The sequence below is a fragment of the Chaetodon auriga genome, chromosome 11 (genome assembly GCF_051107435.1).
Source record: "Chaetodon auriga isolate fChaAug3 chromosome 11, fChaAug3.hap1, whole genome shotgun sequence".
In the NCBI taxonomy this organism is placed as follows: Eukaryota; Metazoa; Chordata; class Actinopteri; order Chaetodontiformes; family Chaetodontidae; genus Chaetodon; species Chaetodon auriga.
In genome coordinates, this window is record NC_135084.1 from 4,247,238 (window position 1) to 4,268,270 (window position 21,033).

The window sequence follows — 21,033 nt, forward strand, 5'->3', positions numbered from 1 at the left end:
GGATTTTATTTAATTTAGGTGTTATATTTAAAGAGTAACTCAACTGCTTTTTTCTGACCTCCAGTGCTCTAACTTTTCAACTTGCTGCACTGGGATGACATAATTTTTCAGTGCCTTCCAAAGTCACACTTACAAATAGCTGTCACAGAGTACTGTACAGGATTTTTCTCATCTACCACGTCGTGGTTAAGGTTTGAGTGGGTCTAGACACAAAACTACTTGGTTATGGCTAGGGGAGGACTGCGGTCATGTTTGCCCTGTACTTAGCACTGCACTGTAGTTGGAGGATATATTCCAGTGCAGCATTCAAGATATTGGTGAGGTTTTAAGACAGTTACCTGGGTAGAGGCCCAGGCTGAAAAGAATGGAAAGGCGAGGTAAGAGGAAATAAAGGATGATGATACTGGTCTTACAGAACTAGAAGATTTTGGGAACCCATGAGGAAGTGTGATTTCAGAGCATCTATACAAGGACATTGGATTTTTTGAGACCCTGATTAGTATTTTTTAATTGTAAAAAATATCTCCTTTAGCCTTAACAGACTTCAAAAGAGTAAATCCAAACCATAACGTTCCTGACAGACAAGAATCATGATTTACGCAGCCATTGTGCATACACCTCAAAAGAGCAGTGCTTGTAAGACAGCCCAAGAATCTCACAGAACCAGAAACCTTTTGCCAGGAAGAATAGGCAAAAGTCCCCCAAACAAAAACTGAAAAACTCCAATCTGGCTACAAAAAGCCTTTACAAGCTGTGATACCTGCCAAAGGGAGAGTTAATAAGTAGTGACGATGCAGGATGCCCAAACTTTTGCTTCTGTTCCTTTTCTGTTATCTTTAACCTGTAAAAGAGGGGGGAAAAAGTAACCTTGCTTAAAATATTGAAGAAATTTATAATCTTAAACTTTATCCTGTTTGGAAATCTGATTATTTTACTCCAAGCAGAACCAAGTCTTAGCAAGAGCCAGTGTTGAAAAGAGCTGCTCTCAGTATCAGGTCGTTGCTTTGCAACTCAATGATGTCATGATGTTGGTTGTTTGACACATTGGCTGGTTCCACATATGACACATTGGGAAAAAGGAGAAGACCACTCAGAGTAACCAAATGGTATTTCCAATGGAAAAAAGTAAAAACTTGTTGTTTGATATGGAATTGCAGCTAGAGAAGGCCAATTATTTCTACAGGAGTCTCTGACCCTGGAGAACCACTCAAATGATCTGTTCTTTGTAATGCATTCCCAAGTTTCTTAAACAGGTAGAAATAAAAACCTTTTCAATTTTTCAGAATTGTAGCATGAGCTTTCCTTCAAAAGTTTAAAAAGGGAGATTTTTATTCAGGACTATACCAGTAAAGGAATCCCTACAGAGCAGTTCACTGCCCTTCTATCAAAGCTAATCACGGAAGACCTCAACAAAGTGATCAAAATGGGTTGTCAGACAGATTGACAATTGAATTGGTGAAGCATTGGCAGTAATGCAGGTGTTCTTGTGTTCCAGATTGTAGTGTTGAAAAGGAAGCCAAGCCAGTCATTCTGCGTTCCAGCTCTACTCTCACAGCTATGGGAAACGGATAGAGAAACTGAGATCATGGATTGAAGTGACTGAAATGAGTTTCCTTCACAGGGTGTCTGGGCTCACTCTCAGAGACAGGGTGAGGAGGTCAGACATCCAGAAGTAAATCTGATCAGGACACCTCCAGGAGACCTCCTTCTGGAGATTTTCTGGACATGTCCAACTGGGAGGAGACCAAGGTGCAGACACAGAACATGTTGGATAGATTACATATTCCATATTCTGCCTCAGAATCACGGGAAAGAGCTAGGCAGAATTGTTGTCTTATTTAAGTTTTAAAACCTAACATACTAATTCTGAACATATAATACAAATTCCGTCTGATCGAATTGAATTTTGAAACTTGATTTAAAATTTCAAAACATTAAAAAGTTTAGGTTTTGAAAACTGAATTCCTGTCCATTCTGGCATAGGTCTTCGCCCACTGCAGTGCATCAGTTCTGCAGATAATTCAAGAGATAATCTTTCATAGATATCACACACTGTATAGGCAGGGGGACACTTCAGAATAGTGCTTCTGAAACATTTTTTGTCTGGAAGGGAGCCATTGACGGAGTTCTAGGGTGGTTGTAGTGTTGAATTTTTTTCTCGTGATATATATAAGCCCTTTAATGTTCAAATATTATATTCATACAATATGGTCAAATGGTTTAATTTAACACAATATGCATGTGCTTAATTTTTCATTCTGAAACATTTTGTATTAAAGACATAGATAAAAGTTCAATAAGGACAGTTAATTTGAATGTTATTGCACTTTTCTTGTCAACATTATGGTAAAAAAACACATTTGAGGCAACTACATTAGAGGCATTTTTTTTTTTACATAAAAAGATGGTCTGCTTTGGAATGTTAGGCCAATGGCAAGACTTTGAAAATATGACAATTCAGAACATTGTTATGCTAATTAGGCTGAAACTACAAATGGATATAACATGACAACACTCAATACTGATTTCACTAACTGTACCTGAATACACTATAATCATACCAGTAATGGAAACATCCCATGTAATCAATAAGTAATAGAATCTCTGCAGTCTACAGTATGGTCAAAATTGCAAACAAAAAATTGCAATAGCTCAGATGGTAGGGTGTGTGCCCCATGCATTGAGGACTGTCAGTCCTCGGTAGCAGCTGCAGGTTCGACTCCCACCTGCGGCTCCTTTGCTGCATGTCGTCCTCTCTCTCTCTGCCCCCTTTCCTATCGTAGCTTCAGCTATCTCCATCATAAAGGCTAGAAAAGCCCCCCCCCCAAAAAAAAAACAAAACAAAACAAAGATTTGTGAAATGGATATGTCAGACAACATTGTGCACATACAGAATTGTGTATGTAGTATACAGTGATAAAATTACACAAAAACAATTTTCTGAGATGACATGACTAACACACATGTAAAGGGGTTTAATGTTAATTCTGGATTAGAATATTTGCTTTTACCCAGAGGCATTATCTCAATTTGCAATACCAGTTTTGACTGGTAGGAGTCTCTCTCTGATCCCTTCAGACCCCCATACAGTCAGTTACCCAGAGCAAAGCACTGACATGCAGTGCAAAAATATTCTTCCTTTCTGTCCCTGCAGTCTGCCTGCGTCAGTTGCAACATTGCTAATACATGAGAGGGCTCTGTTGAGGTTCAGTGGGTTCATTACAGTAGACCAGAGTATGTCAGCTCTCGTGGGGAAGAGGAATTGGACGACTAGAGTGTAGAGGTCGGTGGTGGATTATGATTGCGGCCAGAGCAGTCAAGGCCGAGACTGAACAGATTCACCCCCTATACACACACCTCGCTCCCTCAACCCTGACTCACCGATGTGTTTAGTAGAAATTAGTAAAATCTCCTCTCTGATATTTAAGACTAGCAAGCTCTTGTAACCATTCCTTAGACACTATCCAAACTCTTCTCTTACTTTTTTCATTTAATGGCTCAGTCGTTGCCAATGTACTTGGTCATGCCAGATATTTTGTTGAGACTGGAATGAGATCTTATTTTTATAACTTCTCTCTTGCTGCCACTATTCTCTCTGTCTCACAGCTCAGGTTTAAAGATCTTTGTTTTTGCCATGTTTAGGACCAAGCTTCGATAGAAGTATTCATTAATCAGTACTGAAATTCCTTACTGCTTCACCTTTTTGCTGTAAATATGACAAGAAACTCCAGACTGGCATAGAATTCTGCATCATTGACAAAACAACCTGCAATATCCACATATCGGGGTCAGATGGAGGGACGTGACAGCTTCGACAGATAGGTAGTGATAAATGGCACCTATTCATTTATAACACCCTGTAGTCCAAAGATGCAGAATAACAAGAGATCAATTAAAACTTTTTTGATTTTGATGAGGAAATTGTGTCACTGCAGCAAGAAACCGTAATAGGAAGCAGCATAAACAACATGTGTCATCAATATAGTTGTAGAGGTTGGGTAGGTGTTGAGCTGCACCTGTCTTCAGAGAAGAACATCATAGTTGGGTCCCAACTGCATACTACATACTATTTCTTGGACTGTTTTTAGTATGTAATTCTTTCGCACTGTAAATTAAGTGTACTCAAATGCAGTTTGCAATCAGTATGCTCAGGCTCTGACAATTAATGTAAAATCAGACAAAGAATAAAACCCACTTGATAATAATGATAAAAATAAAATGAAAATAAGGATTGAAATGAAGCATCAAAGGTGTCCACATGCCTATTCCTTAACTACAGCGGCAGTCATCAGTTTGAGACTTAATAGGTGAGAACTCAGAAAGTATTTCACCTCACGGTGATGAAGTTCAGCACTTTTCAAAACACATGTATTTCCTGTATCTCTGAGATTGTTATGAGAAGATTGATGTCAGTTGGAGGGGAACTCCACCGACTTCAGACATCAAAGTACGTTTACAGCTGTTGGGAAGTACTACTACATATGTGAAAAAAGTTATATAAAGCCTTTTGTGGCTCCAGAGAGAGCTGTGTGAAATCTAAGAAATTGCCTCAAATGATGTCATTTGAGACAGTGTCAATAGGGGCAGAAGATTAGGCCTACAGGTTGCAAAATGAAAAGAATCTGGGGGTGTGGAGAAAGAAGTGTACTTACCAGACCTCTGCTGCCTGCTTCTCACTTCTGCTTTAGGCTTGAGACTCCAGGCTGTATGATCCACTACTAGTATAGTATGACTGAATCTCCTAGTTGCCTTATGCATAGGCAAAACAGCTAGCCTGGCTTTGATCAAGGGGAAAAGATGCGATGACCAACACCTCTAAGTCAACCAAATGTATCTTGTTTATTTGATCTGCACATGCACAGATATGTTAAAAAAAAGCTGTTTGTGCTGACCAAAAAATCTGCTGACATTTATGGTTTCTCATCAAAATACATTGGGTTTATCCCTGAAGGCAAACAAATGCATTTCTTTTTTGCAAAGCCAAAATTTTTTAAGTTTCAAATCCTGCATTGCTTATATCTATGTTTACTTGGAAACAAAACAAGGGCTCACTCATGGAAACATTACTCCACAGGGCTACTTGTAACCAAACTTTCACAATTTAATGTGCCTTTAAGATTTACCAGAAAATGTTATAAAGAAGGGTGAACATAACCGGTATGCAAGTACACATGCTTGACAAAAATCAGAAATGCACAATGTCCAGTTGTTTCAAAACACACCTTTGCCTACCAGGCAACAATTGAATTGGGTCTGGGTTATGGAATGACAATGTCGTGAATGGGATCACTTTGGGTGGACACTGTAAATAGTCACTTAGAAGCTGTTACAATCCAGCAGATGGCAGTAGTGCAACACTTCTAGATGCCGACCACTATAAAACTCAACAGAAGAAGAAGAAGAAGGCAATTGTCATTGGTTATCAATACACATTTCTCCTCTGCACATTTCTTGACAACACCCAGTAAAGAGAGAGATACTGTGAGAGGTATCAAACAAACAACAGGCATTAAGCAGCTACTTTGGCGTTTTGTCACTAACAAAGAAACGTCAAACTGAACTGAGTAAAAGAAAAGACTTGTCTCTGAAAAGGGGCTCCAAGATGTGTCATAGCTTGAAGCTTGAAGCTAATGATGAGCGCACCGAAATTATAGACTGTATAAAACATGGTAGTCTCCATGAGTAATGTCTCTGTGTTCAAGTTTGTGAAGGGTCACTCTGAAGTTCAGTGACAGTGGCTCTGGTTGTCACCATCTTGGCAGCGCTGTACTCTGCCAAACTCCCAGCTAATCCGAAAATGGGCCAAGAGGTGGAGTGTGGCAAAGGAAGCCTGTTTGCTGAAAGGTAGCACCTAGCTGTCACTCAAAATGGCTATACCCATAATTAAGAATAACTTTAGGCCTTAATATTATTTTAACCAGCGAGCCATATAAAAAGACAACCCCATATTGTGGGGTGTTGTCTGTCAACAAGGATAATAGCTATGGAGACTAAAACCGTTTTTTGTACCAGACTGTAAACATGTTTCTTTCTTTGTAAGGTTGGCCATTTTAAACGGGAGATAATGGAGACTGACTTGCTTTTGGAGCACGCCTCAAGTGACCATCTGAGGGACTGCAGTTTTTGGAGCTTCTGCATTGGCTTCATTTTTCCAGCCCCAGAGATTGTCACTTGACTAAAAGGTGTTGCAAGATATGTCATTTGCGTTCTCATCTAGCAGACAAAACATGTGTTATAAAAGCTCAAATAATTTCCATCATCCGTTTTAGGGGTTTCTCTTTGATGGATCAGAGGACATCACAAAAACCACCTTGCAACTTGACAGAGACTCCACTGCAAAAGAATGGCTGTGCTTATAGCAGGCAGGAAAACACTTGGCATTATTCTCTGTGTATGACTTCCAAATAGGAAATACAAGCAATCCAGATTGTTCCTCCAACATCAACAAGGTGGTTAAATTGTCTCTTACGCTGCTTTTGAGCAGTGTAGCATGTGAGAAGGGATTTTCACATCTCAGCATAATAAAAACCATGTCCAGATCTCATCTGTCACATACTCGTCTCTCATCCCTGATGCACATTCACCTGTCAAAGATGACCACATTTGACCCACAGTCAGCTGTTTGAGCTGTGGATGGAGGCAACTAATCAGAGGCTCAACCAGGGACTGAGAGGTGAATCTTCATCATCTACCATGCAGGAAGCTGAGGACAGTGAGGGAGACAGAGAGGAGGAGAGTGAAGAACATTGTGTTGTTATGCATGGGGTGAGTCCCAAACACCATCTCTCGGCGCTCACCTGAGTACCTGACTAAAAAAGTTATATACACCGCTGATTATAAAATCCTTAATAAATTAGCCATAGTCAGAATGTCATGTGAAATGCTGAATAACATTTGTGGTGGTCATGTGACACAAATTAATTTAAATGGATTATGTTTTCTAGGCTGCAGATCAACAGGGATAATTAGAAAAATATCTCTTTGCCTGTCTGAATATAGATTCTTCCACCCCTCATGACCCCAATAATACTAGATGCCAGTGTGTACACACTGTACTGTACACACTACCACTTGTATAAATATGCAAAAACAGCAGCATACAGTCATGCCGCCATGTGAACACATGAACACAAATTAGATAATCATAACAGACTGTCCAGGATGTAAATCGTTTTATGACTATATCATATGAATTAACATCTTGTACATACGATAATTCATGTGAACACATTGCTGTATATCATAAATGCACAGTTGCATGACCAAAACAGAAGAGCTACTGTATGTAGGCTATTACAGGGTCATAGCCAAGCTATTTACAAAGCTATCACTTTCTGTTTATTTATACCATGGCAGGGGGCCTATCAAATGAATGGGGTGAAAATATGCCCAGTTGACAAATGGCTCTTCCCCCACGTTTATCATCTCCTATCTGTGGATATACATGCTCCTTGTACCCTTCATTTGGCCACCTTGGGGAAGACCATATAATTTTTCCATTGGTGTTAAATCTTTGTTATGAATATGTTTTGCTCAGTGCTTTGGATACCTGTTGACCTTATATTTTAGAGCCACCACCAAGAGGAAATTTGCACCTCTACGGTTAAAATTAAGATTGTAATCCAAAGATTGTCAACAATTCATTGCTGGTTTTACTCCCCATATGTAGTTTTTGCAGATAATAGTATCAGCAGTGCTTTAAGCTTAATTCAACATCAGTATGCTGACATGCTCATGATGACAGCATTAAAATAGAGGTTCACAATTATTCAAGTCTGTCCTGAAACAACTGGCAGGTGCCCATATAAAACAGGGTTTTTGCTTTGCTATTCCTTCTGTTCATTCTGGTCATTAAAAAGCCTGTGAAGAAGGACAAAATCCACCATTCTGTTTAAAAATGCACGAGACCTCAGTGGTCTAAGTTTGACAGATCACGTGAGTATTGTCCAAAGTGAAAGCATTTTTAGTATGAAATTCTCTCTTTGTGTCTCCCTGGACAGTGTTTCTTGTTGAGAAGAAGTGGAAGGACAGTTATACAAGAGGGAATATCTTACTAAAGGTGCTATAACTTTGGAAGGTATCCACTTTATTTGACTAGCCCAGACTGCTGAAGCCTGATATTAACTTCAGTTAAACTTTGTAATACATTTTAGCATCAGTTGAGAAATGCAGATGTTGTCCCCCATGGCATGCATTGAAATTGTAGTAAGAGGGGGTCGCTTAATGGCCAGTATGAACAGGATGAATGATTACAGGAAGCAAAACCTGATTCAATGTTCATATGGGCACCTGACTATTTTTTGAAAAGCTGCACATAATTTCATGGCAGTTCATTCAGTGGTAGACAAGACATTTCACTGGACCAAGGACCATCAATACCTCTGCTCTGAAGATGATTTTCTTTCACAGGGACATTTCCACTTATTTGCTTGATGGATGGATGCATGTCAACAAGATGCAGTAATCATTGTTCCCATTTTTATACATGGTTAGCTCCAAAGAATCTCTTCGTGTCAGCAGCCTTTCCCTCTATGTGTTGGTGAGGAATTGATCTTTCGGTCTAAACTAAGATAAGCTGCTTGTCTCCTCTAATGTCAGCATGAATGATCACAATTCATAACACATGCCCTGTTGAGTGAAGCTTTCAGTCTGTAGTAAACAAGGATGGCTGTATAAAGTTTATTTGACCTAAGTGAGAAGATAAAGCATGTAAACACAAGATATCTCCAAGCAGGCTGCGGGCATTCAGATATATCTGTCACAGATATTCATCCTGACTTCTGTTTTTAACATAAGCCCATGCCAGGAGCTGAGGGCTGAAATAGACAAACTATTTTTGCAATGCACACAAACGTAATACACAGACAGTCGCATCTGGTAACTTGGCAGGACAATGCCTGCTGTCCTATAGAGGGTTGAGACATCATGAATTGCGCAAATGGGGTTAAGCATGCACACTTTTGGACATTCTCTCTCTCCGAAAGCATTGTTTTGCAAATGTTTGTATACACAAAAAGTGACAAAGGAAGCTGTATTGTATATGTTGGTAGGTCAGAAGAAATTGCAGTACAGAAATGTCAAAGATATATTTGAAGTTTAGAAAACACTGTTGCAATCATGTAGTGTGTCCACCAGAGAGCACTCTGGTTCAAACTCACACACAAGTTTATTTTTAAGTAAAACAAATTTGAGCTAAAAGACATGTTCATATCTCAACTGTATGTAGATTTTCCATATAAACTAAACATATGCCCAAGGCACATAAGTATGAAAAGATATGAAGAGATACAGACAAACTAAATAAGAGATAAAAATGAATAATACTAATAGTAAAATCAATAATATCAACAACTGAAATGACAGCGCAGAAAAAAATGGGGGAAGAAAAATAAATAACCAAGTTAAAAAACTGACAAAGAGAGGGGTGGGGAACAGGAGGAAATGGGCTGGGTGTCAATTCAGTCAAATTGGCACAGGGGAAGTTTCTAAGATAATCCAGGAAAGACTGCCACACCTTGTGGTATTTTTAATTGAGCCTTACGATATTTCAGCTCTTCTAGTTTTAAGTGTGCTGTTACAACCCTGACTGACCAGGTGTGTGATGGTGGAGTCCTGTCCTTCCTACGTAAGAAGAATTCGATGGCGAGCCATGATAGACGCAAATGCTACAGAGTTTGGTTCGCTATTTGAAAGGGACACCTCCCATGGGGCTAATCCAAATAGCAGTTATGGGGTTTGGGGGATATGATTTTGCCATACATCAGAGAAAAAGTTTCAGATATGGAGGACCAAAATGGGCAATGAACTGTAAGAAAAAAACATATGACATAGAGCATTGGGGGCACCATGACACCTCTGGCAGGTGGGATCCACATCAGGATATAACCTTGGAAGCTTGTTCCTGCAAAGATAGAAGCAATTGGGGACTTTTCGTTGAAGTTCTGCAAGGTCTCATCAGTTCTTATTACTTCTTATACTTATTCCCAGACACATTTCAGGGGCTAGAATTGTTTTCTGTGATGTTGTATAACCTTGATATGTATCAAGCCTCAAATTTGTAGATATCTACAGTGTAGTACTCTATCCAAATGTGGAAAATGTCCGCAATACATTCAGTTCCTTCGAGAACCACAGGTAGAATGCTTAGTCTAGCATGGCAGGCATTGCAGACTGTGGGAATGGGTGAAATTGTTTGTTTATATTCAAAATGCATGATAAACTGTGACCATGTCCAAAAGGAGCTATTGACCACAAGATTATTCAAGTGGTATTTTCTAGTAAGTGGTGAGGAGTGCATAGAAGGAGGTGCGGCCTAGTGACTTACATGAGTGTTTTTCCATACTGGACCAAACAAGTTGATCCTCATCCCAAAGACGCGAAAATGAGACACATTAGCAGCCCAGCAGCATTGCAAGAAGTTGCGTAGTGCAAGACCCCCCTCTGACTCACACCTGGCAGGAAATGCCTTACCAATCTGAGGAATGCTTGTTCCAGCCGAATGTAGAAATATTTTTGTCCAGCTCTTTAAATAGAAATTTTGGGAGGAAAACAGAAATTGTCTAAAAGTAATTTTACATTCTTGCAATGACTACTATTTTAATGGAGTTAATCCTGCCTGCCAGTGAAATGGGGAGGGATACCCAACACTTGAGATCCTTTTAAACCTTCTAGAGGGCCGAAAGATTGGCCTGGTTCATAAGAGCTGCTAAGGTTCAATAGTTATATCAAACAAGTGGGGGCACAAGGGGCATTTTTATCTGTTGAAGGAGGAGGTAGTTTGAAATGCCGATATTAGTGTGGATGCTAGTTTCATCAAGCAGAAGCCAGAACTAAAGCCACATTTTTCAAGAGCTGTAAATAGATAGTGAAATTCAATGTGTCAAACGCTTTGTGTGCCTCTGAAGAGACAAGGATGTCTGGGGTAGGGCCTGGGTAAGAGTAAACTATATTGTGTAGAACTGTCTACCTTTTATGAACCCTGTTTGGTCCAGATTGATGATTTTGAGTAAAAGAGTCTCTTGGCGCAGAGTGAAAGCTTTGGAGAGTGTTTTGTAATTAAAGCAGGCAAGACTTACTCACCTACATGAGTCACACTATGCTGGGTCTATATGTATGGCTATACTTCCAAGAAGGTTGTTTACCTTGTAATTTCCTACTACTCATGAAGAACAGAGGCTGTAGTCAGTTTGGACTTATGACAGTTAACAATACAGTCCAACTGACAGGCATGATGTCATGTCCGGACTAGCCTCTGTACCACAATTTTTTTCAACTGTCTTTCTAAGAAAAGAAAACATGTTCCTGGGATTTTCTATACATATTCCGAAATAAATCAACTCCACTATGCTCTTCATATCAGAAGCATCAAAGGCTTAAGCCTGGTTTACGCTTCTGCGTCGCGTCGACGCCGTACCTACGCCGTCGACGCAGACCCCTACACGGACCCTACGCCGTAGCCTGATGCGCACCTCCAAAAAATCCTGACTATGCGTTGTGTCGATGCGTCGTGACGTGAACATTGAGGACTGTGATTGGTCCGCTCAGAACTTATTTTCGGTTCAGCCGCAGCCCTATGGTCGCAGCACAACAAGGAGGTACGCAAGTATGACAACCTCTACAACTCCTCTTCGCGGCAGCATAAAGACTGCCAAATGGCCAACAATTTGTGGAGGGAATTCTCGCGAAACTGAAATTTCCCCTCGCGGGACAAATATAGGAATATTGATCTTGATTGAAACACGGGGATCCGACAAGAGCCCCCCGAAACCATACAAAGACACAGCCACACCCCCCTAGCGGCTTGGAGGTGAATTGCGGAGCAACGCGTTCCCTCGACGCAGAACTGTGAATGCTCAGTGATGGCGTCGGGTGTACGCCGTAGGTACGGCGTTGTCGCGACGCAGAAGCGTAAACCAGGCTTTATAGGAAATGCAGTTTCTCTGAAATGCTTCTAAAAACAGAAATGATTGTATTTATCTAAACATATGGAGTGGAACACACAACATAAAATGAGAAAGGCTGTGTTCAAAGACTGGGTTTTATGTCATTAACACATAATTACAAACGTCAGTAGGATTTTGAATGAGATTCATACACACACACACACACACACACACACACACACATCTTTTGTACTTCTGAAACAGAAACCGGAAATTAAGGTTTCACTTCGACTGTCCATAGTGACAGGTTTACATGGTTGAGAAACCACTTGTCCTCTCGGCCAGCATAATAGTTTGTTTCACTTCTATTCAAAATATTGCAAATACGTTTTCTGTCTGGGCCTGCAGGATGACAAAAGTGCAGTTGACAATTAATGTAGGTATTGTGTGACATACAGTTTGTCTACTCTTTGGGGCTTCCTAAAAGATTCAGATGCGCTATACTGACGACTGTCCTAACCCATATTCTCTAAACTCAATGCTCAGCCTTTGACAGCTGCCCGTCACACCAGCATCTTGTACTGGTGATATGTTAATAGTGACTTTTAAAGTTATTTTACAACTTGACATGGTTGCTCTGTACTATTGATTGCTTTACGATTAGGTGTTGTTTGAATCTTTTAATTTGACCTGTGTCCCCTTTCTCTTACTGTGCTATAACATGGAGGAATCCTTTTAGGCCACATTTGGTGCTGCAGTTTAGAACACAGTAATACTAGATGACTCACTGCCACAGAGAGCAGCAGCTGCAGACCAGGGAGTAAGAGCATAGAAATACACTCTGCTATCATAGTACAACCTTCACCCACTACTGGCCCTGTTTTAACATGAGCGGTATCAGGGCATCCTACTGTCTCACAAAGTTGCAAACCATCCCCTCAGCTCTCTAAATCCTGGGTTTAAAACCAGCCAGGACAGCTTTATGAAATGTAACTCCCTCACTTTCTGTTTTATGCCATGTGTTTAATGGAGCTGAAATTAAAGATTTATGATACACAGCCTGGAACGTTAGGAAACCACATTTCAAAAGATTTTAACTCACTGCATTTCTGTTCGTTTTTTTATTGCATTGCAACATGTTTGATATTTTGCCAATGTGATGACACCACAAACTACAGCTTCAACAATTACTGCAGAATTGAGTTAGTGTCTCTCTGTATCAGTCTGATAGGAACATTAAGTTTCACAAAGGTTGAATTTGTTGCGTGATTACTGAATTGGATTGCACCAGGTTTTACTCACGTTAATGTTTTGGTGTCTAACCCTGGTATTTAGCCCAAGTGTGAGTACCATGAGATAGATGAGAGATATGCAAAGTAACTTGTGACTTTATTTGGGTGAATTTAAGGCCAATTTTTAAACTGTTGAGTTGATAATAAAGTGGAAATGTATTGTTGTCATAAAGTGAATCACATCATGCTCCATGAGAACGGGAAGATGTTCATAATGTCTGACGTCAACTCCAGAAAGGCATGGTCATCAAATGCCTTGTTGGCTTGCAATTTGTCAGGTCGGCACAAGCTCTTAACAAGCATACATGTAGTAGCCTTTCATTTTTCAGTCTCAAGTAGATATTTTATTTGTGGTAAAAGTCTGATTGAGAGTCTGATTGTGAAAATATTCCTTTTTTGAGAACATTCTGTGGGCTTTCAGTTACTTTACTTTTGATGCTGTGGTACAACAGGAAAGAGTTATCACGTTGTTAAACAAAAATGATACAACTCAAGCTTTACAACATGCAGAGAACATTGGTGGTTGGCTCAGTTCAGTCCTGGGCCTAGATATCTGATATACATCTAGTAGGGCTGTCAAAATTGGCCAAAAATGACACTTGATTATTCCTTCTAAAAAAAAACAAACAAACCCAAGAACTAAAAAAACACATAGGTTTGCAACATGTGTTTTTGTGTATGATGTCCATAAGAGGGCAAACCAGTACCAGTACCACTAGTCACTCAACATCAGCACACCTTTTAAAAGATCTGCATACCTACACATTACAAGATAAACAGATACATGATGCCCTATACTGTGTTGTTGAGTAATGAACTTTTTTTGCTTGATCATTTACATTTAATTTTCAATCAATGAAAGTGACGTCCAGAGTTTCCAGCTCCCGCCGATCCACGTCCTGGAAGACTTCAATGTCCTGGAAAAATGGGAGAATTTCTCATCACATATTATCTGATTATGGACCCACTTGTCACATCTTTTTGTCTAAGTTAAGAATGAAGACAACAATTTTTGAAATTATTATTCAGAGGGAGTGATGCAGCCACAAAACAGGCTGCAATGTAATTCCTCCGGCCGTTCATGCACTGTCAATGTACATCCACTCACAAGTGTTTGTTTATGCCACTGACAGGCCCAGATTGTAATAATAAGTCTCTGGCAACATCATGGAAAGGATCCCTACAGAGATACTTTTTCGTTAAAGAGTGAGATCTTTTTTGTTTAACCAGAAACAGCTGCTATATCACTCGCACCAAAGCCACCACACTCCATTCACAGAAACAGTATTTTTATCATCATAAATCAGACTTCATTCAGACTTGACAAAAAAAAAGTAAAACTCACCAAAACCTTCTCAGTTCGTCTTCCCACCATTTCAACAATCACCACAAACTTTGGTTGAAAGAAACCATTATTTCACAGAATCAGCAGAGGAGTGTGGACGTAAGCCAGTTAATTAACTTATGACCTGTGCTCACAAATTGGTCCTGGCACAGACCTGAACCTTTCAAGGGCCAGTATTTCATGATCTGCCATGACTTTACAATGCAGAGCTAAATAAAGAGATCAAATGCATTACAGTTGATAAACCTCATAAAAGTAAAGTAAAAAGTTGTGAATTGACATGCCCACTTTTGACACAGGGACAACAAACCCCTGAACTAACAGTAGCTGTTTCCTTATGTCAAGAAATAAAGTGTATGATTTTTTTTTTTAAGCTTGGATCACCATTTTGATGTATTTACACAAATCTAATTTGACATTAGACATTTTTTGGTAAAAATTTGGGACACAGTTTTATTAATGAAGGTCTTTGCTCTCAACCATAGTGACATATTTCAAGGAATATTTCAAATTGCTCCAGTCTGCCCAATGCCTCCATTTGTAACTTGATCCAAAGTAAGAAAAGTTAGAACTGCCACCACATCCCCCCATAGCCAAGTGTGTGCATAGTGAAGATGCTATCACTCTGTCACCTGTTGAGAGAGACAGCTGACCAAATTTGAATATGTTTCCTGTGATATTGATGCTAGAAATTAATAGGAATACTGAAGAAGCGTTAGATCAAAAAGTAGGATTTACCATCAAGACAGTCATGATAATAACTTCTAATACCTTCAGACCATTTGTTTCTTTTGGCTTAGCCTCCCTCTCAGCTGCTAAATGGTGTCTTAAGCCTTATTTCACTGTTTAATATGAAAGATTTTATTCACTTGTTCTGCTGTGTTTCCAATAATTTAATGTGTCTAAATAAGACATTAAGATATGATATCATGCTTGATCTGGTCTGATGGTCCTCCACAAATTTTTTGTCGCTGCACTTGCAACTTCAGTCGTTAGATCACTTTGTCATTGATTGTTCAGCACTGTATCTTCAATCTTTAGACTGAGACTAAATTAATAATTAACTAAATTACTTTTTTGTCTAGCAATTTTTCCCTGTTGAGGGGTTGTGCTCTGAGGTGAATTTAATGCAAATAAAATTCTGTTATTCAATTTAAGTTTTTTTTTTTTTCTGTTTAATCATTCACTACATGGTCAGTCAAGTTATTCCACACCACACTAGGAAAACCATTTCTTTATGTAGCTGGCTTTGTGCATGGGGACACTGTCATGTTGAGACAGGGATGGGACATAAGCTGTTGTTGACACCAAGTTGGATTAATACATTGTCTAAAGTATCATTGTATGTTGTAGCATAAAGACTGGAAGTAAGGGGCCTGTCCCAACCTAACCCGATGTGGTACGTCAGCCGTATGTTACTCTGTGATTCAGGCACATAATAGTCCCTATGCAAACCTTAGTGTAAATGTCAAAACCACCAGCAAGCTACATCTTGAAAGGGTTTTTTCCTGATCCAACAAATGTGTAGCATGCTTGAAATTAAAAAATGTTGATACTAACATTGAGTCCGCGTGCCTGTGAAGATGCACCTTGACTAGACAAGAGGAAAATGAGTCATGTTGTGAGGCTGTAGTTAAGCTTAATAACAACAATATCTTATTCTGCTCACAATGCCAATGACAATATGCTGATGTTCAGGAGGTGTAATATTTACCATGTTCACCATCTTAGTTTAGCATGTTAGCATGCTAACATTTGCTAGTCACGACTAATACTTGCTGGCTGTAACGACTAACTATCCCTGGGGTGGGATCAATAAAGTCCTAAAGTCCTACCTTAAACATTAAGTACAGCTGAGGCTGATGGGGATGTAATTGATTTTGTATGTATTCCTCAAGAGAAAATGTCAGGGGAGCACCAAAGTCAGTAGGATTCATCGTCTTGGGGACTATGAATATTTGTACCAAATTTCATGGCAACCCATGCAATAGTTGAGATATTTTGGTCTGGACCAAAGTGGTGAAATGACAGGCCGACAGACATTGCTATCCCCAGAGATATGCCACTAGCATAGCTAAAAGTAATGTTTTCACTTTTCCCTGAAGATTTGCATATGGAAAGCTATGTGACTGAATCACAGATTAACATTCAATACATAGTGGTGACATCACGCTAGCCTAAACCATAAAATTGTATGTAGACAGAGGTGTCCACATACTTCACACTGCTCTAGAAGTTTTGCAACACCTTAAGGTAAAGTTCAGGACTTGTGACCAAGTAGACCTGATCGCTGGTACCATACAAAGGTATGATATTAAAAACTACTGATGTTTACTTTGTTGTTCATATGGATCTTGTCTGAGACTCGTAAAAAACAGTCAGTTTGCATTATACTTGGAGGACACATTCTCTGAAATGTCTGTGTCATGCAGCACTCAAGTACATCATTCAAGATATTAGTGAGGTTTTAAGCTCAGTAGTCTGGTAAAGGTCCAGGCTGCTAAAAAGGGAAGGAGGGCTGAAGAGGAAGTAGATGATGATGATGACTCTGGTCTTGATGAATGAGAAGAACTTGGGAACACTTGAGGAAGTGTTATTTCAGAGCATTGCTCTCAGGACAGTTCAGTGACTTCAAACCCTGAGCGGTATATTTCTTTCATTAAAAAAGTGTAATTAAAAACACATGCATTAACAGACTGGTACTGGCAAATGATCTTGTACTTTGAAGAGTAAATGCACAGTGAATCACAGAGGGCAGGTAAATGCTGCTCTCTTTTGAATGAAACTTTCAAGTTGCACTTCCTTCGTACCTCAGTCATCTGCTGTGACATTTAGACCACAGATTTTAAGGGATGCAAGTTTTATGGAGATTGTCCCTTTGGTAAACTGAGCTATAAAGTGCTGACAGCATACATACTGAATAGCTATGAAGGCTTGTTTCTAGTTACTGTTAGTGTCTACCTGGAAGACATGAATGATTTGATGTGTCATTGTGATTTTGTCATGTTTAAGTAGTTTATGTTCCCTTTTTTAATTATCAAAAAATATTTTATGCATATACTATTTGACAGCTGATTATGTTCTTCTTCCCTCCAGGATCCGACCAGTGCCCATGCACCCAGGTCAGAGCCAACAGTATGTTATAAAGCCCAAATACTACCACACGCACACACAGACGCATGTCCAATCTCAACCTGAGAGGCCGATCCCCCTAACAGTTGGACACAACCCCATTCATGGTGAGTAAGTCTCCCTACAGACCACATTTTTACTTTGACTTAGGTATGGTAATGACACTCTTTAAGAGTAAAAGTTTCAAGTGGAAAATTATGCTTTGGAAAAGGGTTACGGTTAGGGTTTGATTGCATTTTCGTCACTGTGAGATAGTCGTTTGTTTCCACTAATGTTGTTATGGTTAGAAAATCAAGTTTCAGAATAACTTGAGGTCCATCACAGTGAACACCATCAAATAAGCTAAATGAAGACAACACTGTACCATTTTAAACCAGTTCCATTAGCTGTGGGAAAGTCAATGGCATCTTCACATTTCACATATGTTGTATATAGAGTATATAGATGTCAGGGTGATTTCAAGGATATGCAATGGTGAAGGAAGACGTGGAGGAATATCATTATCTGAAATTAATCTGAAATGCATTTCAGTTACTGTAAATTTACAAATTTCAAACTTGTGGTGGTACTAGAGGAAAAGTCAGGGGATCACCAAAGTCATTAGAATTTATTCTTTTGGCAGAATGGATATCTGTACCAAATTTTATGACAATCTATCCATTAGTTGTCAAATATAACAAGGAACAGCCTGCTGGTGATGCTATAGAAAGGGAATGCCAAGGGTTGAATAGCCAGGAATGAGATCACAGTTTGAAGACGTCAGTTTATAGTTCAGCTGCATGTTTTGAAGTGACTGAGGTGCAGAACAACACCTGCAAATAAACTATGCAAGCAGTTCAACAAGTGGTTCAGTCAGTTAAGCAGACCTCCATCAGTGGAATCAGTGCACTAGGGCAGATTGCAGAGTGGCTTTCTGTTGGTGGAGCGTCAAGCTCAGAACTTTGCTCAGATGTTACTACTAAATATCCAAGAATAATGCTTCTGTTTTTTAACCCTCTGAAACAACATGCCAGAATGCGTGCATGTAACAGATTTACCTTAACTGCCAGTCCATGCCGTAATATCAGTACTACTGTATGAGTATGGTCAAATGCTCCAATATAATCACTGAGATGTGTAACCTGTATACATATCAGTATGGAAAAAAAGTTATATAATACCTTTTGTAGCTCCAGAGGGAGCTGTGTGAAGTGTGATAAATAACCAGCCTCAATTAAAAATGTAGGACCCATTTTCAAAGACTACAAGTTCAAAAAAATCGGGATGTTGAGTTGGTCTCTGACCAACTGTTGGCAGTGAAATTGCACTCTGGGTAATGTAGGCCTCTGGTTTTCACAAGAAGGAAGAATACATGGAATTTAAAAAGTTGATATTCCTGGTTCTAATGCATTGATTTGGTCCTTTTTTAACTGTCCATTGTGACAGTTATATATGTGCAATGTAGTGGAGCACTCTTTTGAGAAGCTATAATTCTGTAGGCATTGCATACACCTCAAAAAATTCATTTTATAGTTTCATTCCATAGTTTTGTTTTCAGTCAAACTTTGTTTATAGTGAATAATGACTGACAATCCTGGGAAAAGTGTGATATATTCCCGGGAAGCAATCATTTTAAAATCACAGGAAGACCAACTCTAATTTATACATATACCACACACATTCAGAAAAAACACACCACATCTACTTTAATGGTGTGAGGACATGGGGAGAATGTGGAGATTGCAGTGGGCAGTAACAAGATTTGTTCAAATTGCAGCTCGAGCTGTAATGACATAAAGACTTAAGCATTGCCTGCTGCTTGGGGCTGTCGAAAATGAATTATTAGTCTCATTTTCTGAGGGCAATTTCAGAGAATGGCAGGGAGTGTGAGAGTTAGGATGGAGGAGAAGGAATAAACTAACTGTGTCATCTTGAGGAGAACCCCTCAATTTGCTGAAACAACAAGTGCCTGGATGGATATGAATGAGGAAGGCTGTCTATAAAGGAGCCTCTGAATACCTGTTATCTACACCCCATTCAAGTCTCTCTGCCACTCAGCAGCCTTACCACAGAGGACACATTATCTCCCAGTTACAGTTTAAAGTAGGACCCGGTGCTAAATGGCTGCTGACACAGACCACTGCCACAGTCCCAGAGGCTGACTTTCAATTTATTACTTTCCTGTGTGTGATATGTATTTAGGGACAGATGCCTAATACACCATATTTCCCCACACCTTCAGCTATGTAAGGCTTAGTTTGCTATGACAAGTTCTATTGGCTTGTGGCATTGACATTTTTATAAGACACTTTTCATTTATGAGCTGCACAAACCATTTAGAGAAAGTTTTAGTTTTTTGGACCAAATTTGGCTTGCAGTCAAACTCTTATAGATCTGACAGATCAACAACAGCTATAATTCACCAGTTCTTGGTTGGTTATTGTGGCTTGTCATAAATTCAAGACTGAACTCCAATGTCAGACTTGCCAATATGCATCTACGAATAAGTAAATGTTTTTCAGAGAATCTCTAGACTGCAAGAGTGGTTATGCCTCTGACCGCAGACAGACACACCGGAATGGGAATATTAATGGGGAGGTCAGCGAACAGAACAGTGTTGATGCTTGCGATTGCAGCATTGCAGACTGAAGCGGACCCAGACCCAGTTTCAAAATAACCTCTTCTGCTCAGTATAATTTCACCTTGCAATTTGTAAAGCCAGAGAAATGGCCAGACATCAAAAGTAGAGGGAAATGTGACACAGATGCATATAGAGAGGGGAAAAGGTAGCCACCAAAATTTCACAAAATGTCATTCATATTCGGTACATTTGTGGGGGAATTAGAGTGAAATAACCCATTTTAGATATAGCTTCCAAATAGACATGTAGCAAAAATGTCTCATTTCAAGGCTTGCCATATTTGAAGTACTGTTCATGGCCTACCAGATGGTGGCCTTAAATGGTCTGAAGGTTTACATAGTGAACCAGTGCTCCTGTCCACAGGATTCACCAAAGTGTCAACATACTATACCCCTGCCCCTGGCCTCACAAACACCTTAACCAAGTTAAACAAGCAATGTTGACATTCTGTGGACTAATGCTGACAAATACTGTGCTATTTATCTAATTGTAATTTTCCCGACCAATAGTTTGATTTTGATTTAAATTGCAATTGTTGCCTATAAATGACATGTGAATGGTTTTCTACATAGTATAAAATATCTGCCAAGTGTGACTGCAAAATTCAGTTTCCACATGAAAAGGATTAGATGAAACAATACAGTTGCCTTATTAAGTTGACTCTGTTTCTTCCTGGTACTAGTTTTTCAGTCAATAAAAGAAGTGTCATCTTCAAAGTAAACTTAGGTTATCTGTAGTAAAGTAGACAATGTATTGCGAGGG

General features: G+C 39.4%; 1 protein-coding gene across 1 annotated transcript in view; it reads left to right on the plus strand.

The window, feature by feature from the left end:
• The window catches only part of ltbp1 (latent transforming growth factor beta binding protein 1), a 138,689-nt gene that overhangs the window by 32,402 nt on the left and 85,254 nt on the right, over window positions 1-21,033 (plus strand). Inside the window, 1 exon segment of the mRNA XM_076743220.1 lies at window positions 17,616-17,758. Coding sequence (XP_076599335.1) covers window positions 17,616-17,758 — 143 coding nt within the window.